Consider the following 23,123-nt stretch of genomic DNA (forward strand, 5'->3'; position numbering starts at 1 on the left):
ATTCAATTGAGTAAACCCATTATTTTTGCCAATATTTTTAAGTTTGCTGCAATTCAATTTTTAGGAGCCAAGAGATCAAGCAGCATGAAGAGTAATCTCTGATTCACACACCTAGAAATAGTCTCAGGTGTTAATTTTATTTCCAATTCTAAAATAGAGTCAAACATTTCAAACCAAACCATTCATGAGGAAGTTGATGGAATAATGAGATGGCTCAGAGTTTCCTTAACTAGAACTGCTGTCCTGTGTCAGGATCACACCCAAGCTGCCTCACAGACTCACTGAACTCTGCAAAAACCAGGAGCTGTGGGCAGCTGGCCAAATTACCCTGACAAGTCTCCACCATTACCTAATTACCCTCATTCATTTTCATTCTATAAAGCTATGGAACTCCCTCCGTTCTCTACACTAATGATATCAGAAAGGCGACCTGGCTTGAGTCACACGGATTGTTTGTATAAAAATACACTTTGAGCTTCAGGGTTCCCTGGTAGAATCTGTGGGTGAGCAACTGTAAGGTTTACAGAACGCTCCGTCAATAGACTCCTGTCATACTATCTGAAATTTCCATCGAGTTATCCAGGTTCCAATATTGATTTGGAAAATTGCTTAGCACACAGTAACTATGTGCCTTGTATGAAGAGGGGGTTTCCTGAGGGTAAGAGAAGGGGCACAGGACAGGTCAGTTTGGATGAAGAAAAATATAGAAAGTTATACATTATAGCAGTTGTAACTAAGGTTCTTCAAGAGAACAGAGCCAACAGGGAGGCTGGTCTAGATGGGATGGGAAAGAGGATGGGGTGGGGGTGGGTAAGTTAAGAAATTCATTATGAGGAATTTACCCATGTGATATAGAGACTGAGAAATCCCACAAACTGTCCACAATACGCAGAGAGAGATAAGTTCAATAGTCGAAAAGCCTAACTCAGAGGTAAAGAACATCCTAGTTACAAAGTCAAGAAGACAGCAAATTCCTTTTCCTTTCTTCTTTGCTTAGTTAGTTCTTCAGACTTGGCTGAAGCCTGCTCATATCTAGTGTGCCATTCAGATGCTAGCCTTGGAAAGATCCTCACATACACAGTCCAAAACAATGTTTAGACAAACATCTGGGCACTGTATGTCTAGATTGTCCAGACTTACATTTAAAATTAACCACCACAAGCAGCTGCAATAGAAACTTAACCAAGAGAAACCACTGGGTCACCAGGTGCTTAGAAACAGAGACATCGAATCCTGGAGTAAAGAAGCAGCAATCGTAATCTCCACTCCTTTAAAGGGATCAGAGACATAAACCTGCCCTAGGGTGTTCAACACCACTTCACATGGGGACAGGTATCTGGAGGCCCAAAAGTAGGTTCCATCAAGGTCCATCTGCAAATTTTCAGGCTCACAAAGTCTGGCAGCCACTCCTCTGGATTAAAAGAAACATAGGAATAAAGGAAATGATAATGGCTGATAATACACAGATATTTTCCCTGTCTCTGTCCCTGACTCTCTCTGTCTCTCTGATTTTCTCTATCTCTCTTTGCTCTTTTTCTCTCTACCATGACTTCAGCCTCACTTTGTATGACAAATAGACTTCAGACTTAAGTCCCTATGCCTATAAGGCAAGCATGTTGTTGTAAAAATATAAAAAATAAAAATGCTGTCTTTATACCCCACTATATCTGGCACCGCAGTGCCCCATGGTATATGATAGATATCTTAAAACTCAGTCAGCAAAGCCTCTCGCCTGCTTTGCTCCATCCCATATCACACTGTCGAAGGCCTCTCTCTGAGCCCTCAGCAATCTGTCTACCTATCTAGTTCTCAAGGCAGGTTTCCATGCCAGAAACACACATCCCAACTCCGTGGTGGTCCAGACAGTCGCCCCACACTCCATTACACTTAAATCTACACATGAAAAAATACACAACATGATAACCTTTGGCCCAATTGATAAGATATAATTGCCCACCTAAACATACAAAGCCCAGTACTATCCATCCCTTAAGAATATTAATAACAACTGTAAATACACAGAGTGGAATCTTAACGTCACTTTTCATGTTGTCTACTCTACCTCTCCTCTCTCTCTCTCCTTCTTTCTGTTCCAGTCTCCTCCTCTTTCTTCAAACTTTTCTCCTGCCCATCCTTCCTTCTCACCCAATCACAGGCCTCCTTCTATCCTGTACCTGCCCTCACCTGTATTTTATAAATTAAATGGGGAGAAGGTTCTGGTAAAGTCATGTGAGTCCTGAGTACATGACTAGGCAGACATCCTTGAGGCAGCAGAATTAGCATCAAAATACAGATAACCCCAGGGCAAACCACAACACTAGTGCATCTTTCCTCCTGTTTCTCTCAGCAATGGAAGTCTGGCAAATAGTAACCAAACTGCATTTTGTGACATAGAAAGGAAGATATAATAAAAAGTATCCATCAGCTGACAGATCAATGTTTCTAAATACAAGCTAATGTCCTTGGAATCCCTTAGATTCAGTTCCTTCATCCCTAACACACAGACAATAGCCTCTTAGAATTCTTGGGAGGATTATTAGAATAACCGATGAGTAATACACACTTAACACAGTGTCGTTAATCATTGTCATAAAATATACAATAAATATCGGTAAAACTGAAAGTGTGCACCTTGTAATCATTCCATACTTGATGGCTAATATCCAATGCCTATTTCACAAAGAACTGATCGCTTTGCTATGGAAACAGAAATGCAGTGCATTGGTCTTTTGCCTGACTCCATAACCAGCGACGATATTAACTATTAAATGCAAATAATCTCTCAACGATGTGGGAATTGGCCAGATTTTCCTGTTGTGAATTTGTTTAAGAAAGTTGTTGCCCTGACATTCACTTTAACAAACGCTTTCCTTCCTCATATGACTCCCTTCACTAATGTCAAACTGCTTGTTCCTCATCCCTCTGACCAAAAACACACTACATCCCACATTTGCTGGCCACATACAATTTAATAGTCCACAGTGTCTTTCCAATAAGACTTCACTTCACAGGGTTTCTTTAAACCAGTGAATCCACAAGAGTCTGGAGGAAATCTACACTATAATGTCCGTGGAGAGTTCAAGAAAGCTTCCAACGTGACTGGAGTAAGAACATACTGCTGAGCTGACTTTCCTGTTAGGAAACTTTCATATTAGAATGGCCTCATCCCAGAATGCTTTGCAAGCTTAGAGTCCTGTACAAGGTATTACACTATAGTCATCTCTACACGGGGATACCTGCTAGGCTATCCCCAGTCAGTCACTGCTCACTTTCAGTGAAAACAATGGCCTGAAGATGAATTAACCTTAATATAAATACAAACAGTAAATTAATCCAGTGGCTGATTTATTTACCTTATGCTAATCTCCAAAAAGTCACAAATAAACCAAGATTTATTTAACACCGCACCTCAATAGCTGAGTAGTTAAATGATATATCTTAAAACTTCTATGATAATCTGGCTACCTCCCAGCCCCATCCCATGATACTTGCATATTATTATTAACCTGATTCTTAGGACTCCTTCTTCATTGTTACAATTCCTCCATCCTCCCGATGGATCTGACTTCAGTGCTTCCTCTCACTAGTGGACATCCCACCCTATTCTCTCTCTTCTGCCCAGCCATTGAGGAATCAGCATTTACTGACAAGGCAGAGAATAAATGGTACGAACTGTTTACACAAACTTGAGACGGGAGATTTTTGATATAAGCATTACAATGCCATGTCTGAATTGAAACAAGATACGAGGACCTGGAAAACAGCATTTGAATAACCCAAGGGTAAACTTTACATAGCATAAATCATATTATGCCTACAATCATCAATTTAAGATATATATATATACACATATATATATGTTTGTTCTGATCAAATCTACTGAAATGTGTTTTTTGTCTAAATTTTAAAAATCCTATCTTTATATTGTATGCTTTCTTAACTCCAGTTTTCTTATAATTCAGTTTTATTCTTCAACCACAAAGCATTCACTTCATCAAAGACAGTTTACAAAGTGCTGGTACATGCCATTCTCCTTTAAACAAATGCAGACAAAGCAGCTCATGAAGTGCAACTTCTCACCTGCAGCAGAATGCAGATGGAATCGGACCGCCCAGGGGAGTCTTCAGCTCTGTGATTCTCTACAGTTCTAATGATGTCTAGTTTTCCTACAGGTGTAGGTACCATTCACTTTGCTGATTAATCCAAAAACATTTAGATCTACAGCTGGCTTCCTCTCTTACTGTGAAATGGTGTGGGCTCATAGAATAAAGAGCATTTTAATAATAGCCTAATCAAGATATAATTAAGAAGGGTAATTGGGTAGCAAAAGTATTCACAATACACATCAAAGATAAACTACAGATATTTTCTTACCACCTGCTGTTCCCCCCCCAAAGCACAGGTGTGATTGATTCCTTTTTGGCATAACTTTGATCTCCAAACCTACTTCTGACAACTGACAACCTCTTGCTCCTTCCAGTTCTCACCAGACTTGTGTTTCCTTTATGTTTTAATAGATAAACACGTCACACCTGTTGGCGGATTACTATTTCCAAAATTGCAACCCAACTGCAAATTTATCCAAGTTTTCTCATGTTACCCGTGTTAAAATATTGGTTCTTTTTAAAGATTTGTTTATTTTATTATGTGTATGTGTGAGTTTTTGTATGTATTTATGTATGTATATATCTATCTATACATTTGTATACGTACATGCACCCCATTCACGTAGTGCCCTCAGAGGTCAGAAGAGGGCATCAGATCCCCTAGGACTGTAGTAGAAGAATGTTGTAAGCTGTCATGGTAGTGCTGAGAATAAAACTTGGGTCCTCTCCAAGAGCAGTAAGCTCTCTCAAACACTGAGCATTTCTCTAGCTTTAGAAATTGTTTAAAAGAATGGAGGTTTAGGTAAAGTATCATGTGTTTCTAATATGTAAAAAGTGCTGAGTTCAATCCCCGGGACCATAAGAAAGAATGAATGAAAAGAAGAGACAAACAAGCAAGCAAACTTTTTTTTCTTTTTAAAGTGTAGACAATGCCAGCTTAAAGAGCCACCCATTCACATAAATTCCAGGCTATGGGAGCTGGATGCCCTGAGTTGGTTCTCAACGGATAAATGTTTGCACATAATATTGAACAAGTCGTTTCTCACTTTAAGCTTAGAATAAGAAATGACATTGCAATCTGTGTTTCTAGGGTATTTCTGAAATGTGCTGACCCACTGGAAGTTTCCAAATGGCTTCTTGGTGTACTGTTAACAACCATCTGGCTAGCTATAGATAAACAAGTTTCAACATATGGGCTATAGCGCATGCACAGCTCTGCTCCACCAGTGCAGAAAATTGAGAAAAGGTCGCTCTCTTGATATGAGTATGTCAAGCAAAACAAGTGGCACCGAGCAGTGGAGGAACCCTGAGAGGAGCAGAGGAGAAGAGGAGCATTAACCATGGTCCCTTTCCTGCTCCTCACTGGGCAGGCCACAACATCGAAAGTCTCCTCACTTCTTGCAAAAAAAACCCTTTAAAGTGTCAAATTGACTCTGGTTCTCCTCTCCTTCCTCTCTCTTCCTCCTCCCCCTTTCCTTCTCTCTTCCCATTAAGAAATACACATGACTATATAAGAAATACTCAAGTTAATAAAAAAAAAAAAGAAATACACATGACACCCCTAGCACATATCTGTTCCCAGCATGTTGCTCAATAAAAAGGGCATATGGGTTGTCTTAGTGTTCTACTGCTGTGAAAAGACACCGTGACCATGACAACTCTCATAAAGGAAAGCATTTAACTGCAGCTGGCTTACACCCAGAGCTTTAATCCATTATCACCAAGGCAAGAAGCATGGCAGCAGGCAGGCAGATGGGGTGCTGGGGAGGTAGCTGAGAGTTCTGCATCTGAATCAACAGGCAGCAGGAAAAGAGACACTGGTTCCCTCTTGAGCATTTGAAACCTCAAGACCCACCCCCCAGTGACACACTTCTTCCTCCTAATAGCGCCACTCCCTATGAGCCTATGGGAGCCATTTTCATTCAAAGCATCGCATTGGGAATGAACATAATGGGGGAGACACATGTCAGGTGAACAATGAAAAGTAGGGAAGCTATCCTGGGCAGGGTGGGGCATGTATAAAGGTCCTAAGGTGGAAAAGCCATCAACTGTTGACGACGATTCAAGGCTTGAAAACACTTATACTCCTTTGATTGAGAACTTGAATGATAATTAAAATGCTAAGGGAAAAACTTCTATCCAGGTGGGAATCCAGACAATGATTGTATTTGCACAAACTATTTGAGGAAATGACCCAAACTCTTAACTCAGACTGGTGAGCCCACGCCCACAATCAGTCTAATAAAACTAGATAAAAATACAATTATCAAATACATACACAGGCATCTCTTGTACAAGACACCGTGGAAGTGCCTGGAGAGCTATGTATGAGTTCTGTATTCTCCAGCTTCCAACCAGCACAAGAAAGCTCTGAGTAGTACTAGAGGTTTAATATTTACTAAATAAAGCTAAACACAGAGGCCACAGTGCTGTAGTGTCTCTTACAAGTGCTTCCCTTCCCAAACATGGTTTCCCAATGCTCAGTCTTGCCAGACAACCACAGCTGATCCCCTGAAGTGAGAAAAAAAAAAAGATTAGTCATCACACCATGTCTTTCTTGAGCAAGTCATAAACTATACAGAAAACGTTTACCTCAATAATTTCTCTCAGTTCTTAGTTGAAGCCAAAGCTGCACCTTTGGCAGAGACAGATTATATCGCATGGGAAAGGCTACTTATTGGACATTTTCTCCCTTTCAGTTGCTACCTTTTCTGCTTGCCTGCCTCGCATCTAAAGTGTAGTGCACACGTGGGATGCCAATCCTGCGGCTACCACGACAGAACGTGCCACTCAGGTTATTAATGATCAGGTAGGAGAAGAAGTTGGTTTGGACAGTGAAAGTCATAATACAGAAAACAAGCAACTACAATGTCTAAATTCATCCAACCGTCTAGCCATCGGGTCCTGCCTTACGCTGTGAGGAAGGAAACTACCACTGTAGGCAACCTGCTGCAGCACTCCGGTCTGCATCGACGACCTGACCTATGGCTGCTAGGACCCTGATAGCAAAATAAATAAATAAGGTCTAAGCCACTCCATCTTTGTCCTCCCAGCAGTGCCAATCCCAACAGGAGCAAGGGACAAGTGTTGATCAAGTCAACAAACACCTTTCTTATTCAAAGGTTTAGAATTGCTAAAGAGATACATTTCTACACTGAAATGTAATTCAGGATAAACCTGGCAATTACTTTCTAGGATTTTTTTACACGATATCCCTAGATGCAAAGTCAGACTGCCTTCAAACGTGAGATCTTCCTGCCTCTGCTCCCTGTGTGTTAGGATTACAGGTGTGCACCATCATTCCCACGTACCTGTTGGGTGTAGCAAGCGAGCGCACCCTACCCCAGCCGACCGTTGTAGAGCAACATATATGACATCAGACCTTTTTATTAAAAACGTTGCTTAAGTTGCTTTATTACAGCTACAAATAACCTTTATTTCGATGTAATGTAATAAAACACTTTCAAATTTAACAACACATATCTGACATAATTGTTATTTAAATTAGGAATATAAGTATATATGGTCAGTCTAGCAAAACTGCAGCTCAGGAATTTGTACACATTCTGAAAGGACAGTGCCTGCCTCCCCTTCACAGGAAAGGGGCCCTTCCCTGCTTTCATAATAGACATCAGTGACATCTGGAAGAAGTTCATAATACACTTTGGAACTCTATTTTATTCTGTGAGAGGACAGCCTTCTTAATTGTAGGAAAATAATATTCTTTTTCAGTTCCCTTTTTTCAAATAAAGGTTTTCATTCATGTCCCCCTTATAGACACGGGTACTCTTCTGAACTGTGGCTTTCCATCTCCTTCACCCAGACTACTACATAGCAACATTTAAAGGATACTATCCACAAAGGAACCCTTTCTGCTTCCTTACCTGTCCTTAACATTGACCATTTTTATTGGTGGGAGGGGGTTAGAGGACAGAATTCATCAGGCACACATTTGATTTAAGATACAGAGAACACAGAAACAAATTCTCTACATGAAACAGAACGGTGTTCTAGAATATTAACAATGGGGGTTCAAGTGGCCGCTAGCTCACACGATTCAAACAGTCCAGTTGGGTGACCATGTTTACGCTGTCTCCAGAAACAACCGCAACTATTCATGGATTTGCTATTGTCACACTCTCTCCTCATAACACACAGTCATGGACCAGCCCTGTGGGCTCCTTGCACCCTTGTGGAAGATGGGAGTGAACAACATGCCGAGAATCATGTTAATATACAATGCGGTGAGGTGGCACTCACTCATCTCCAGTTACCGTCCTCTCTCAGGAGCCTTCAGAAGTGTGAGTGCAAGGAAAAGCTTGATTCAGGTTTTCTGCCTCTCTCCAACCTGAGATCTGTTCCTGAGTTACACCATAATGATAAAGGATTTGACAGTGGACACACACTGGTGGAAAGTCACAAGGACCCTGCAGGAAAGCCACAATATTTAACAGAAGCTTTGAACAAACACTGCTTTGGGGAATTGCTTGAATTAGCTGATGACTGGGTTTCTGTTTTCTAACACGGACATGCAACACGTTCAGCACAATGCTTACTGTAGCTTGCTTGGAAAGACACCCTTCTGTCATACCACAAAATGTACTCTGTCTCATGAATGGTTCCTGAAGAGTTACCACAAAGCCTAGACTGGAAGCATGGGAATTGTGCGTTAGGATTTCCCCCCACTCTTGTGGATGTGGACTTGTGGAAAGCACCAGAAACTGCTTCCCTCCCCTCCCGAAACCCAGCTCTGTAGTGTGCTTACTGCAGAGATGACTGGCTGTCTGACACTGAGCACTATTTTCATTTAAACACAATATCACTGATCCACAGGAAAAAAGGGAGAGGTTGCCATCTCCCCATGATACACTTTGTACAACAGATCACCCCTCGTGACATTTCAAGCCATGCCAAGAAGACAGAAGCCATGTTCCATTGTGCAGTCTCAGCCAATGATTTCGTTGTGTTGTGTCCACCTGTTCTGCATGAATTCATCCAGGGTTCCACTCTGGATCATGTATCATGACCCTTTTTCCCACAGTGGTCAGAGTTTTGTCTATAAAAGAGAGAAAGACAAGAAAATTAGCCAGACCATCAGCGTGGGTTTTCATTTTGTAGTTGGCGAGGTTTTTTTTTTTTTTTCTTTTCTCTTTTATGGTAGTCGGTGATTTCAATCATTGGTGACTTACAAGGTTTCACGAGCATCTCTGATGGGGAAGAAAATGTAATGTGCCTCTTTTTATAAATGTCAAAAGCTCTGTAAGTTAGCAAGCCTGGAAAATGTTTGAGAAGGAGCCCCAGATAAGCCATTTAGAAATCTTTTCTAATACAGATGTACCCCCAAAATGACTGCTTTCAGAAAATCTTATAAACTTTATAAAACAGTATAACCTTTTTTCTACTTGAAAATAATGACTGTTAAAAGAAAAATGCCAGTATGAGAAGAGACGGAGCAATGTCGGGGTTGGAAATATTTAAGCAAGGCGGGAGAGGAAGGGAGGAAAGGAAGCTAAACCCAATATAAAGATATATTTAAAAATCAAAGCAGAAAACCTATTTTGTAAGCTAACTAAAATACAATTTAAAAAAAGAGTTGAAGAAAGGTACCTCAGGGATGGGAAGAACTGTTCTCAGGAGATGTAAGTTATTCAATGAAAAGCCAGCCCAGCACCAGGTACAGGACACATCCCTGGGAAATGTTTGGCCAGGGAGGCTTAAGAGGCACCAAAACAATACAGACTACCATCAATTCTGAGGTTGTTTTCCAAAATCAGGTAAGACTGTGCTGAAGACATCACATACTTTGTTTGAAATCAGACAGGAACTAACCTGAAAACTTCCTCCCTGACGGCTAGTTTTCATACTGCCATCTACTAGTAGAGAAAAACCAATAGTCGTATGTAGTAATGAATCCTTCACTCTACAGTAACTACCTACCAATGTGCCAATTGGTCTAATAGCTGCGTGATGGTTGTGGGTGAATTTGCTCTAAGGAGAGAATTCATGTCACATACTATAAACTGATCAGAGACCAACGGCTTGGCCAGCCACAGATCTAGTCATGGTTACTGACTGGCTAAATAGACATGATTTCAAACTGCCTTTTAAATATTCATGTTTACACCCACAGAGCAGTGGTACTGTCAGCCTGGGTCAGAAATGTTTTGGTTTTCGGTAGACAATAGCTAAGCAATCACATTCAAAGTCTTGGGGGTAACTCATCACTGAATACTCAACCCTCAGTAACAAACCTTCATCACTCTCTTGCCAAACCCAGGGAACACTGAAGAAGAAACAAGATATGGGGAAATGAACTATGAAACATTATCCTTTGGACATGGCATGAATATTACATTCATGAACTCAACAAGTGATAATCAGGGGTTGAGCAGGGTCTCACAAGGTTTAGTGGCTACCAGGAGAGAAGTTCTAGTCCTCTGTTGTATAGCTCTCTCGCTCTCTCCCTCTCTCTCTCTCTCTCTCTCTCTCTCTCTCTCTCTCTCTCTGTCTCTGTCTCTGTCTCTGTCTCTCACACTCTCTCTCCCTCTCTCTCTACCTCTCTCTCTCTCTCTCTCTCACACTCTCTCTCCCTCTCTCTCTACCTCTCTCTCTCTCTCTCTCTCTCTCTCTCTCTCTCTCACACACACACACACACACACACACACACGAAATTGTATTTCTTCCACTGAGAATCATCACCCACTTCAAACCTTGAAAGATATGGTCTAGAGATTGACCTACACAGAAGCCAGAATCCTGCTTCCCTCAAGGCCTGTCTTCTAGACTCACAAAAGACTCACTTCTCTATGGGCCATAGAGAACTGTAAGCAACAGCTGAGTTAGTATCCATTCTCCTAGCACAGAACAATACTCCCACAATGCAACACCTTCACAGGCTCTGACTTACCACAGGAGCTCTATGTTTAGATGGGATAGGCAGTCATTGGCCCAGGGCTGTTTCCAGTTTAGCCTCCCTGCCCCGTCCGTGTAAGGTGTTCCTATATCTGAGTCCCTTTATCTGAAGCTGTCCTCTCAGCCCAGTCCTTCGTATGGGGTGTGGCAGTGACTGAATTCCCCTGCCAGTAGACTCCATTTCTCCATTAGACAAAAATCTCTGACTTTGAGCCTCAACCTCACACAATACTTTGTGAGAGCAATTGCTGTATTTCAACCAAGCCCTACTCCCACAGGCTTGTTGGAATGGAGACTGGAAATAAAACATGTCCTCAACTAATGATGCTCCAGAGACATTTCTAGCCTGGTACCTTTGGTTCTTCTAACCCAGTGGAAAGAGCACACCCAGCATCCTTTAACTCCATTTTGCTCCCGCTAGTTCCTAAACTCTACTGAGTTCCTCCTGGCCTCAGACCAGCATCACCTCCAGAGTCCATCTTTCCTTGTCACCCACCTGCAAGCCACGGTGATGATGCCAGGTTCCGGAGGGCTCAGACATCTTTAGCCTCCCTCCTAGTGTCATTGACATCTTCCTAGTACACCCCGCCCCCCAGTCACAGACAGACCTCGCCTTTAACATTAGCCTCATTACACAGAGCCCTTCGTTAGTACAGTCTTCTTCTTCTGTTGTAACCACTACATCTAATATCACTCCTGTCAAAAACACACCTCACTGCCTGGACTAACACCATCCTACCCAACATCCTAACATGACTAAAGACATTTCCAGATCCCTTGCCCACCTCCATCCATATATGAAGCAACTGTCACTGGACTGTACTATTCTTGAGCACTGAGCAACCCCTATGTTATGTCCCCCACAGCTCTTCTTATTCAAAGCCTACTACCTAGATAGCACTTCTTCCATGATTTTACCATGTAAACAATCCTTTGAAGAATGCCCCCAGGGGTAATTTTTTTATTGTGTACTTTTCTGTACTGTTTGACTTTACATTGTGCTACCCTTACTTATTACCAACTAAGGGGGAAAAGAAAAACAAAGAAAGAAGTAAAAGAGGATAGGGCAGGGCTGGGGTTCATTGGATAAGTTTGTAACATTTCTGAGGCCCTTTTCTTTGATCCTCAGCATTGAATAAGATACTGCATAGAACAATGTCCTTCCTACATCATAAGGCTAAAACTCTAGGTAACTGCAAAGCAGGAAGCAAAGATGTTATTATTACTAATTGATGATGTAATAAAGACGAAGCACTGAACTTGAACTTCAGACAATTAATGATGAAGAAAATATCCCCATGAGAGATGTAAAAATGCCCAGGGAATAGCAAGCTCTTTGTTTGCTTCTGTCATTAAGGCAGAGACCCATCACAGACCCCCAGGATTGCCTGGATGTTTTCTTCCCAATTTCCCCCGGGATGTAGTTCACTTCATTTCTTTTAAATTACCCCTTTCCACAAAGGAAGCATGCAATCAGGTTGAATTCCAAAGCTGCAGCCTAAAGCCCGGAGCAGCAAATTGACAGAATTCATGGCAGAAACCCAAGGTTTTTCTTCGAGGCATCAGTGCTAAGAGCCACTGCAAATGACAGGGATTATAAGAGGTTCTTTAAAGAGAAAGACAATACAGCCACCAAGGAGAAGTAAGGAGACAGAAAGAAAGAGCTGCTTCAAAACAATCCCATGATATTCTTTTAGAGCAAAGTATTTTAAAAAGCTGCCTTTTAGTGCTATTCATAAATGATGTCAAAGAACAAGTACTCGTGACATGATAGTTGAAAACTATTTGTGGCAGTTCAAGTCCATGAGTAAAATCATTCAAACAAAGAGAAAGAAAGAATCCTTGCGTGTGTCACACGGTTACATTTTTTAGTACCTTTATTGAAACACTTAGGAAATAGTGAAAGGCTTAAAAATAGATAGTAGCGAATTAAAATTACCAGTGCAACAGAATTCACAGCTTTAATCCCTGCCTTCATTCCGTTACCCCAAGGAAAATTCTCGAGCGCCTGCTGGACTCCTGAGGCTCTGGTCATGCTGATTAAGAAAATGGGAAGGAATGGGTAAATATTTGAAAGTAACAACATACAGTCTAGATTGTTTACACAGAAAAAAAGAAGGAAATCGAAGCGTAGAAGAAAAATAAGGGAGCCAAGAAAGCTGAGCAAGAAGCAAAAGTAATCCTCACATGAACCCAAATAGCTAGGTTGGAAGAAACAGGCTGAAGAAGTTATAGGGAATTTCCCAGAGTCCTTAGGGTGGCCGCCAGATATGTGGGAGCATGGGAAAGTAGGAGGAGTCTAAGGTTTCGCCTTTACTGTGGATTGGATGTCTTTGTCACTCTTCTAGAGACTAGTGATTAATTACGTTATCACTCAGACCTGTTGAGTATAACCCTAGAAGCCACCCGACCTAATAATATCAAAGAGCAAGTCAGCAAAACATGAGGTTTCAAAAAGCAGCAACTTGTGTCAAGTCAAACGGGTTAACAGCTTTCCAATTAGTGTTTGCTTGAATGTAACTGTGCCCTGTAGACCACGTAGGTTCTTACTCTGGTTGAAAGTATCCTTTACGATAAAGTATCACGAACCTTAAGAAGACCTAAACCCACAGGAGTGTGAGCTTCTAGAAATAGAGTATTACACGATCCTCTTCCCACCCCTGCCATGCCTGGTGCTGTATCTCATACACAGAAAGACGTCCAGTGTTTTTAGAACAGCAGTGAAGAAACTCTACATCCAGCCTTTTGATTCTTCCTATACTGTTCCACTGAATCAGTACCCCCTACTCTGATGGCCCTACCCACTGGCTACGGAAGATGTGGATGACTTACTTCTGTCCGCAACAGAGTTTCCAAACCTCTCGCCTTACAAGTTAGGTAAATCTTTTCTGTGGGAGGCTGTTGTGTGCACTGTAGGGTAACTGACAGGCTCCCTGACCTACGCCAGATGTAGGTGGTGGTTAACATCCAGACACATTCTAGTTATGACAACAAAAATATCTCCAGACATTGAAAACCATCTCCAGGAGAGAAGGCAAAAAATCCTCTGAATTGAGAATTTGTTGCCTATATTTAAGTTCCAAATTCTTGGGGGCTGGCATAAATTATTAGTAACACTTTCTATGTCGTACCTTCTCTGAGCTCCAACTGTTTTCTCCTTCTAGAGTCTAGATCTCAGTCTGTCCTTTGCATAAGCTCCTAAACTGGTGGCTCTATGTAAATGTCCCTTCTGTGCACTGTCAGTTATAACTGTTGCCTCAAGGATGCTCCTTTCAGGAAGTCTTGACTGATTAGTAGAAGCACTAGACACATTTGCTTCTCCTTTGATTGACATAGTTTCCTACCTGTGACTTTCATCATTACAAAACGAGGCTGAGTGACCTTGTGCAGTGGTAGATTCGGGCCGATAGCATGAAATATCATAAAGTGGTAGTTTATAAGAATGTCCTTTATGGTTAGAGACTAGAAAGTCCATAATTGGTTAATTTGGTATCTGGTGAGCTCCCTCTGTTCCATTTATAAAGGTCCTCGTACCATTCACGAGAGCTCTTCCCTCATGACCTAGTCACCCCATAGACTCCCCACATTTTGATACTGCCGTGTTAGAGTCTGTATTTCAACATAGAAATTTGAGGGGAAACACAAATATCCGGATCACAAAAGTATACATATAGACTTTCTGTGTAGAAATACATGCACAACAGCAAGAATGGTGTTGTATTTTATGAACCCACCATAGTGTATGACAGTCATATAAACCAAATTGAATATGAATCTCCTAATATTGGGGCTAATAAAACTGCCTGGTATAGAGCTCAAAACGGCTGCCTTGTGAACGCTATATAGTAGTTCTGACTGTAAATACACCCCAAAGTTGTGAGATATTTTTAGGCCAACAATCTTACCTGATTTGCTTATTCTTCATGGTTATAAATTCAAACAGAGAAAGATATAATCGGGCACCACAATTCTCTCTTAAATCAAGGAACAACAGACTATTGCCTGTGGGCCGAATCCAGCTGGCCGCCGTCTCTTCTGTAAATTAAGTTTTGTTGGGACATACCCATATCCTCTTGCTTGCTTAAGTGTATGACAGTGGAGGAGATAAGCAGTTTCAGGGGAACCATATGGTTTTCAAAAGCTCAAAACACTGCTCTTTGGTCCCTCACCATGTAAGTCTGCTAACCCTGTCTAGGGTTAACAGGAAACAGCACCCAAATCTTGGCATTAGCTGAGGACAGGCAGACAAGAATCCTTGTGCTTTATTTGAGCTGATTTATTTTTATGAAGGGTCCAGTAGCATGAAGCTAAAAGCACTTCTGAACACAGGCTCCCTGGGCTGAAATCCAACTCTATCAATCTCATCTGAAGGACCGTGGGGAAATGGCTTGGTCTCGCCAAGCTCTTCTTTTATCATCTTCAAAATGGAATGGAAAAAGCTACCCCATCACACAGTTTCGAAGATGCAGTGTTCTCAGTGGAGTGTCTGTCCATTCACGTGGGCTATTATTTCAAACAGGAAAACCTGTTCATGTTACTTTTTTAAAAAAAGTTAACTATTCTTATACCTTAATTATCTGTGAATTTAATACCTAATCAGTTAAATTATCCTTAAGGTGGACTGATGAGACCGTAAATAGAGAGATGATAGGGACATCATCTGCCCTCTCCTAATTTTCACACCAGCTACCGAATGGGACCTCTAAGCACTAGCCTTGAACACTTCTCTGCCCTTCACGCCATTTCCAAAGACTTTGCTCAAACACATTCTGCACTGTGTTTCTCCTAAGAAATAAAACCAACCCACTTTCTTCTCTCTGGATAAACAATCCCAATGCCGGTCAGAATAACCTAGCTATTTGTCCTAAGAGATAGCTGTTTCCACGGGATACAGCAGTACACGGACTAAAATAGGTTGACACCCCACTTTCCCCTACTTACTGATGCAAAGTTATTTTATCTAAAAAAAATGTGCAGCTGTCATCAGTTCTCCTTGAACTGTCTTAAACCTTAAAACCACCCAGTCCAAGCCCTAGGACTCTTGTCAATGACCCAGCTTTATTTCCTGTATCTGAGAATTTCCTGGGATTCTGATTGGATGGGGCCCTCCCACTGTACAGCATGTATAACAAACTCAACTCACTTAAAGTAAGGAAGACATCCTAGCTATCTTGTTAGCAAGCTGGTGTCCACTGTTCCTAGGTCCTCCATGTGGTACCTCTTCACTATCTCAGACTAAACTCAGCCAACGGGTAGACTTACATAACGGTTATGGGTGCATGCGTGCATTTACTGGGATGATCCTTCGGTGAGGATGTGATCATAATTATCATACATCAGTTACCCTGAGCCACCAGGTAATCCCCTGAGAACTAGGTAGCTAGCCATGACCATTAATATTCTACAAATGCTGGGCACAGGAGTAGACTATGAAAATAGAAATCTAAGTTATAGCTCCTCCCCTAAGAATGTCAAAGTCGGGCTGAAGGGGTTTGCAATCCCATAGGACGAACAACAATATCAACCAACCAGACACCCCCCCCCCAGAGCTCCCAGGGACAAAACCACCAACCAGAGTACACATGAAGGGACCCATGGCTCCAGCCACATATGTAGCAGAGGATGGCCTTGTCAAGCATCAATGGGAGGAGAGACCCTTGGTCCTGTGAAGGCTGTATGCTCCAGTGTAGGGAATGGCAGGGCAGGGAGGAGGGAGGGTGTAGGTGGGTGGGCGGGGGAGCACCCTCATAGAAGCAGGGGGAGGGAGGGTGGGATATTGGGTTTCCAGAGGGGAAACCAGGAAAGGGGATAACATTTGAAATGTAAATAAAGAAAATATCCATTAAAAAAAGATTTTCAAAGTGGGGGGGGTGGCAAATATCCATTAAGCGGGGTCCTGTAAATTTTGAAAGGCTCGGGGAGTTGCTCATAATGAGTATTCTAACCAGATGTTTCGTGCTCCTTTTTAAATGCTGCCTTTTGTATAGTGGGTGATCTGTGGATGGATCGTGAACGTGCATATGTACAAGTATACAGAACAGAAGTAGAAATGAGTACTGTGACGCAGCACCCAGCTCGAGAGCCAGACTAGCTATGCTCCAACAATGTCCCATTCTAAGACAAACACACTCTAATATTTGAAAGACACGTGGTCCTGGGATTGAGGCTATGTGGAATCTAGACTTAGTTGTGACCTAAGTGTAGGGCATGTCACTCTCATAGACAAGCTGACAGGGAGGCTCCCCTGGAGGCAGATCCCTCACCCTTCTCAGTTCATCTTCTCTCTTCCTAGTCCTCGGTGCACAGGATCTACGATCTCATCCCAACCTCTTTTCCATTCAACTGCCTAACCACCTCTATGACATTTTATTTTTACTTTAAAAAGGGCTGCATTTTACATGTTCATCACCCTACCATCTTGCCTCCCTCCTCTGTGACAATATCAAATTTATTAATATGTGAGTTACTTTTGAGGCTCCCAAGTTCTCATCACCATCAGCCCGTTGTAGTACATTTTCAGATCTCAACTCCATCCTCTGGAGTGTCAGGAGCGGGTCCCAGACGAGGTCAAGAACTGAACAACTCCAGCACCAATCAGTTCACAGCTACTGTGACAGGAAGGGCTTCTCAACAGCTCAGTACCTGTTAGAGCCTTGTCCCAGCATGACATCTCCTGTATGCACGGAGACTCCATACCAGAAAAAAAAATCACATCTGCTTCCTCCCCGCAAAGAGGCGGGAAATATGAGATCACCAAAAATAGTTTTACAAAAATGGAAGTAGAGAAGCAATTAAAACGGTGATGTCATATGAATTCAGCTTCACAGATGGACATATCGAGATATTATTTATGATGAAAGAAATGGAGACTATCACCTCCCCTGTCACCAGGCATATGAAATAAATTCATCAGCAGACCGGTCTCATTTTCCCATTCAAACACCAACCTGCCTTGGGGTTTTTTTAAACCCTATCCTGAGTGAAAGAAAGAATTCTTAATTCACACCTGATGTCTGGTTGTTAACAACAACAATAATAATAACAACAATAACAATCTAGCCACTGATTCACGGGGTTTTCTCCAACATTCAAGAAGCTTCATGAAAAGGGGAGGGGAATAAAGGGATGGTAGTGATAAATGACCTTACAGCACAAACTCGGATCTCTCGGGCCTCTCAGCAAGTTTCAGGGCTTCATGCATGCCTGCAGCAGAGAGCTTCCGGTTGATATTCCGGTACTGGCACTGGAGTAGGCTACGATAGGTGGTCCTCAGGTCCCGGTTGAAGAAGGCATATATAAAAGGATTAATGAGAGAGTTTGCATAGCCCAGCCACAGACATGTCCTCTCCACCCACAGAGGAATGCAGCTACAGGAGGTGCCACAGATAAAGGGGCGGGCTGTGGACAAGAGGAAAAACGGCAGCCAGCACACAGTGAAGGCTCCCACGATGATCCCCAAGGTAGTGGCTGCTTTCTGTTCCCGCTTGAAGATGGAGATGTTTTTCCTTTCGTGTTTGAGCAGTCTCGAAAGGTTCGCACACTCTTCCACCTCCTTCTGGAGCTTCACCACACCATTCAGGGAGATGACACTCTCCGGCTGCACGCGTGGGAAGCCTGGGAACTTGTGTTTGGCTGCACTCTTCCTGGCGGCCTTGTAAATCTGATAGTACATGAACAGCATGACCGACATGGGGATATAAAACGCCACCGCAGTGGAGTAGATCGTGTAGCCAAAATCCTGGCTGATCAAGCACACTTTGTCATCGTTCACATTCTGAGCCCATCCGAAGAGAGGAGGTAAGGTGATGGAGGCAGAGAGCAGCCAGACCGACAGAATCATTTTGGCCATACATTTCCCATTTTGCCTCACCGGGTACGTGAGGGGTCTCGTGATCCCAAGGTACCTAGCAGAGAGATGGAAAGATAAGAACTGAATACAGTCATCACTGGCCACCCACGGAGTGCTACCAGCCAGGCCCTAGTAGCAATCCTCACAACAGCCCAGTAGAACTGTTACTTCCATTTTGCAGAAAGGTAAACTGAGGCACCGGTACCTTACCTGTCTTAGTCCATGTCATTCCGTTAGACTGAAGCACCGCTAAGTGTTAAGTACCCTTTTGGAAAAGTTTGCCCACGCTCTACTTACACCTTGCAGATGCTGATAGCCTAAGCAGCCAAGGAAATAAAGATGAGTTCCCTGCCCTCTCCCAGTGACAACCCTCATTAAAACCAGGCAGGGCTAAGACATCGCTCCTCAAGTGCAAAGTTGTGGCACATCTTCTCAGCTTGGTAAGGGGTCTGCCACGCTGATATTACATGACCCCTCATCTCCACAGTCTTAACTCCAGCCAGCTTTTAATACCTCCCAATGTCCCCTTTGCAGCGGAAAAGAGGTGTACCCATAGGACCACAGGTTTGTGAGTAGTCTGAGAACTCTTAAACTTTCCAGGTGGAAGCAGGAAGTGATTCTTTTTATTGCCATAAAATGCACAAAACAGCAACACCAGAGGATCATTCTTTGAAATTAAAAGCAGCTTGCCTTGTGCAGTTTTGAGTTGGATCACTAAAAAAGGGGACCGTTCTCATAAATGGTAGGCAAATCCAGGGTCTTCCCCACGTATGCTTCTAGAGAGATAAAGAACGGGTCTATGTTTTACTTTTTTTAATCAGGTATTAACAATAACAATGCCAAAGGGACAAAGCTGTCAGACAGACAGAAACATACACAGTGAACTGTTTGACTAAAGACTTAATATTTGTAAACATTTGGAATTTCCCTGTTATTTAATTGTCTCGAGAAGAGCTCGCCATTCTGTTGGCTTTTTTTTTTTTCTCTCTCTTCCCTTATGCACTATAGAAGCATGTGTGGAAGTAAGAGTTTCTGGCTCATGAACCAACAGCTCTTTTTCTAAAAGTTCTCAATTAGTTAAAAACTATTTTAAAAAAATTCTGCTAGTGCTCCTGATGCTTAAGTTATCCCACAGAAGTTCTAAAGTCATGCTCTTTTTCGGTGAACATTGTTGTGTTGCCACACCATTTACAAAACGGAGATGCAGTAAAAACACACAAGTCAGATTCACTTGTTCTCCATGAGTATCTTCAGCAAGTAGTCCACTTCTGGAATTGGCTTTAATATCCTCAGACAGCAAAGTTGTCCAAATCCTTTATGTGGATATCACATAACCTACACACACACACACACACACACACACACACACACACACACACACACAGAGCTGATGACATAAATCACGTCTGGATGACTCATAACACCTAGTAAGATATAAACACTGGGTAGATGGTGTGCTGCCATAGTGTATTGGTAATCCTGGCAAGAAAACAAGTCTGTACACATTCAGGACAGATATAGTCATCATAGGCCAAACCATTTGGCATATAAGCTGTGATTGGCTGGGTCTACCAAAGGAGAAATCACAATACATTGTTGTTTTGTGTCCACCATATTAATATGTTGACCAGACAGAGCTGTTCACATGCCAGGCACTTCATAAATGTGGAGTATATAGCAGTAAATTAAGATGACGAAAATCTTTGAAAGCAGCACAATGTGCAAGCCTGAGGAACAGAGGGAAGGGCTACAGCCAGAGTAAGTAGAAAGGGATTGTCTGTGCCTTCCAAGGACTTAGGCGTCCATACCATAGTTTCCTCGTTTCACAAGCTTTGCTGCCTTCATTCCTAGTAAAACTTACACATAACCATGGGCTTATCAACTGAAGTTAGGGCCCTGTTTTGACTCCCCAAAGGGTTAAAAGGGGCAAACGAGAAGCACCCACTCACACTACAGAGGCCAGGGCACCCCAAGAAAGGCACTCAAGCAGCTGCCACAGGTGCCACCATGTTGGGTGAATTGTGATGGGGACATGGGAAAGATGAAGTTGAAATGGAGGGATAAGAAAGTGAAGCCAAGCGGTCTGTACACTGTGGAGAATGTAGAACCAGAGACTCAACTGGGGTGAGGAGCAAGTAGCTATAAGGAGCCTGTGTAACCAACTGAGGCCATACTGAGGTCCTGGTCCAGGACCTTGGCTGGGTCCGTGGTCCTACTGCAGCTGAAGTCTGTGCCAGTATCTGTGGCCCAAGTGACCACCAAAGGTCAGGTGGGTGTCCATTGCTTGACTGCCACTGGAAACATCTGGGTGTCTGCCATGGTGCAAGGGGTGGGGGAGGTGTACCTGCTGATCTGAGTGGCCTGAGCTGCCTCCTGAGGTAGAGTGTGTGGTTTTTGGTAGTTCAATAGTTGATGGATGTTTGCCATCATTTTATGAGGGTTGGATACAAGTCCTTAATGGTCTTAGTCAAGGAGGATACAAAGTAAAGGATGTTAGATTCAGGGAAGTCTCTATTTCTTTTTTTCCTTCTCTCTCTCTCGTCTATCTACTATTGGGGGGAAAGGGGTGAACAGGGATAAAAAGAAAAAGGGAGTTATAGGAATGTTAGGATAAAAGGGCAGATTATCAAATCTACTTTTAGACTTAAAAGCATTCACCAGTCAAATAATTTACATTTGTATGGATTCTGTATATTGATACAAAATTAAGATGTTTGATACAACATACTGTATATGTTTCAACTCTTGTTTAGGTATTTGATCTATGCAACCCATTTAAAAGTGAAATTAAAGTTCTAGTTCTTGAAAGCTACTGTTATAAACTGTTTAGGATAATTAAGAAGTGCAATAAGTATTTAGTCTACCAAGCTTACAGTCATGTTAGATACTTGTATACTTAATTGCAAGGCCATGCTTTTGAGGTTGAACAGACAGTAAACAGGAACAAGTTTTTTGTTTGTTTGTTTGTTTGTTTGTTTGTTTTTGTTTTTTGCCTATTCAGATCTACTATAGATAGAGAGGTAGTCTCCAAAAACCTCAGAGATCAACAGAATATGACATTTGAAGACCTTTAATTAATAAAAGGCATTCTTTTGATGGTGAGACTTATCAGCTTCTGGAACAACCCTTGGAGTGAAAATCTCTGGTTTCATTGGAGACTCAGTTATGTTGTGTGATGTTTTTCTGTAAGCTGTCTTAGGAGAAGATGTTTTGCTGAAGCAGATACATGAGAACATGTTATCCTGAGGCAGACATGTGAGAGGACGAGTGATGTTTGGAAAAGGTTTAAGTTGAAGAACCCAACAGACAGTGAATGACGCTCTTGCGTTGGTTCACCTTGCAACACTTCTCTGGTCTTTGATGACAACGCTCTTGCATTGGTATTCCTTGGAGCACTTTGCTGGTCTTCACTGATCTTTGTTTATCATGATTTCATAGAGAGAAACTCGCCAAAGAACTTATGGTATTCCTGCTGCCTCTTGCCACTTCAATGACTCATGTCAATTCTGCAAAACCTCACAGTTTCTTCTGGATCAAGCCTCTGCTACTGATTAGTGTTTGGTGTTTGACGATTGGACCGGAGTGCTGCTACTGATTCTCATTTGATGTTTTTTTTACTGGACTATTGATATCCTGACAACGAAGATTTGGAATTGTCCTCAAAGAACTACCCAAACAGGTTCACATCACTCTGGTGCTATTAAACACCTTTCTCTCCTATTTCTGGTCAGCAGGCTAGAAGGGAGATTGAAGGGTTTAATAACCCTTATTTAAGTAGATTTTGAAAAATCTAAGCCTACACACTCCCATTCTCATATTTCAATGAGAATTAAAAAAAAACCCTCCTTATGAAGTTTGCTTCAAATGTACCAAGCTAGTCACCGGGGAAGAAGATGCCCTTGCCTCAAGTGCAGACAGCATGCTCTCTACGCTCTCTAAACTGTAGACAAGCAGGACATGGAAAAAGTCAACTACCAAGCTTCTCAAGAATAGGATAGGCAAGCCCTTCATAATCCCTGCTTCACGGGAAAGTCTGATAGATATACTGGGCCAGATGACCAATGATGATGCTCCAACATCATAGAACATTGGGTGACTGATCAAATAGCCAGCAACACCTGTAATTTTATACTTTTGGAAGCTGTTTGCTCTGTACTCCCTGTTTACTCAAGCAATATTTATACTTCTCAGGATTCTTGTAGAGGTGAAGACTAAATAGTTATAGTTTCACAATTAAGCCTAAGTTGTTTGGGATT

At 42.2% G+C, this 23,123-nt stretch overlaps 1 protein-coding gene across 2 annotated transcripts in view; it reads right to left on the reverse strand.

The window, feature by feature from the left end:
• Positions 1-7,489: 7,489 nt before the first annotated feature.
• Positions 7,490-23,123, reverse strand: part of Htr7 (5-hydroxytryptamine receptor 7) — a 116,673-nt gene continuing 101,039 nt past the window's right edge. Inside the window, 2 exon segments of one of the 2 annotated variants that reach the window (NM_001438419.1) lie at positions 7,490-9,162; positions 18,167-18,922. In NM_001438419.1, coding sequence (NP_001425348.1) covers positions 9,120-9,162; positions 18,167-18,922 — 799 coding nt within the window. In that variant the 3' untranslated portion in view covers positions 7,490-9,119. 2 annotated transcript variants of the gene reach the window in all.

This window comes from Rattus norvegicus, chromosome 1 (assembly GCF_021556685.1).
Source record: "Rattus norvegicus strain SHRSP/BbbUtx chromosome 1, alternate assembly SHRSP_T2T, whole genome shotgun sequence".
In the NCBI taxonomy this organism is placed as follows: Eukaryota; Metazoa; Chordata; class Mammalia; order Rodentia; family Muridae; genus Rattus; species Rattus norvegicus.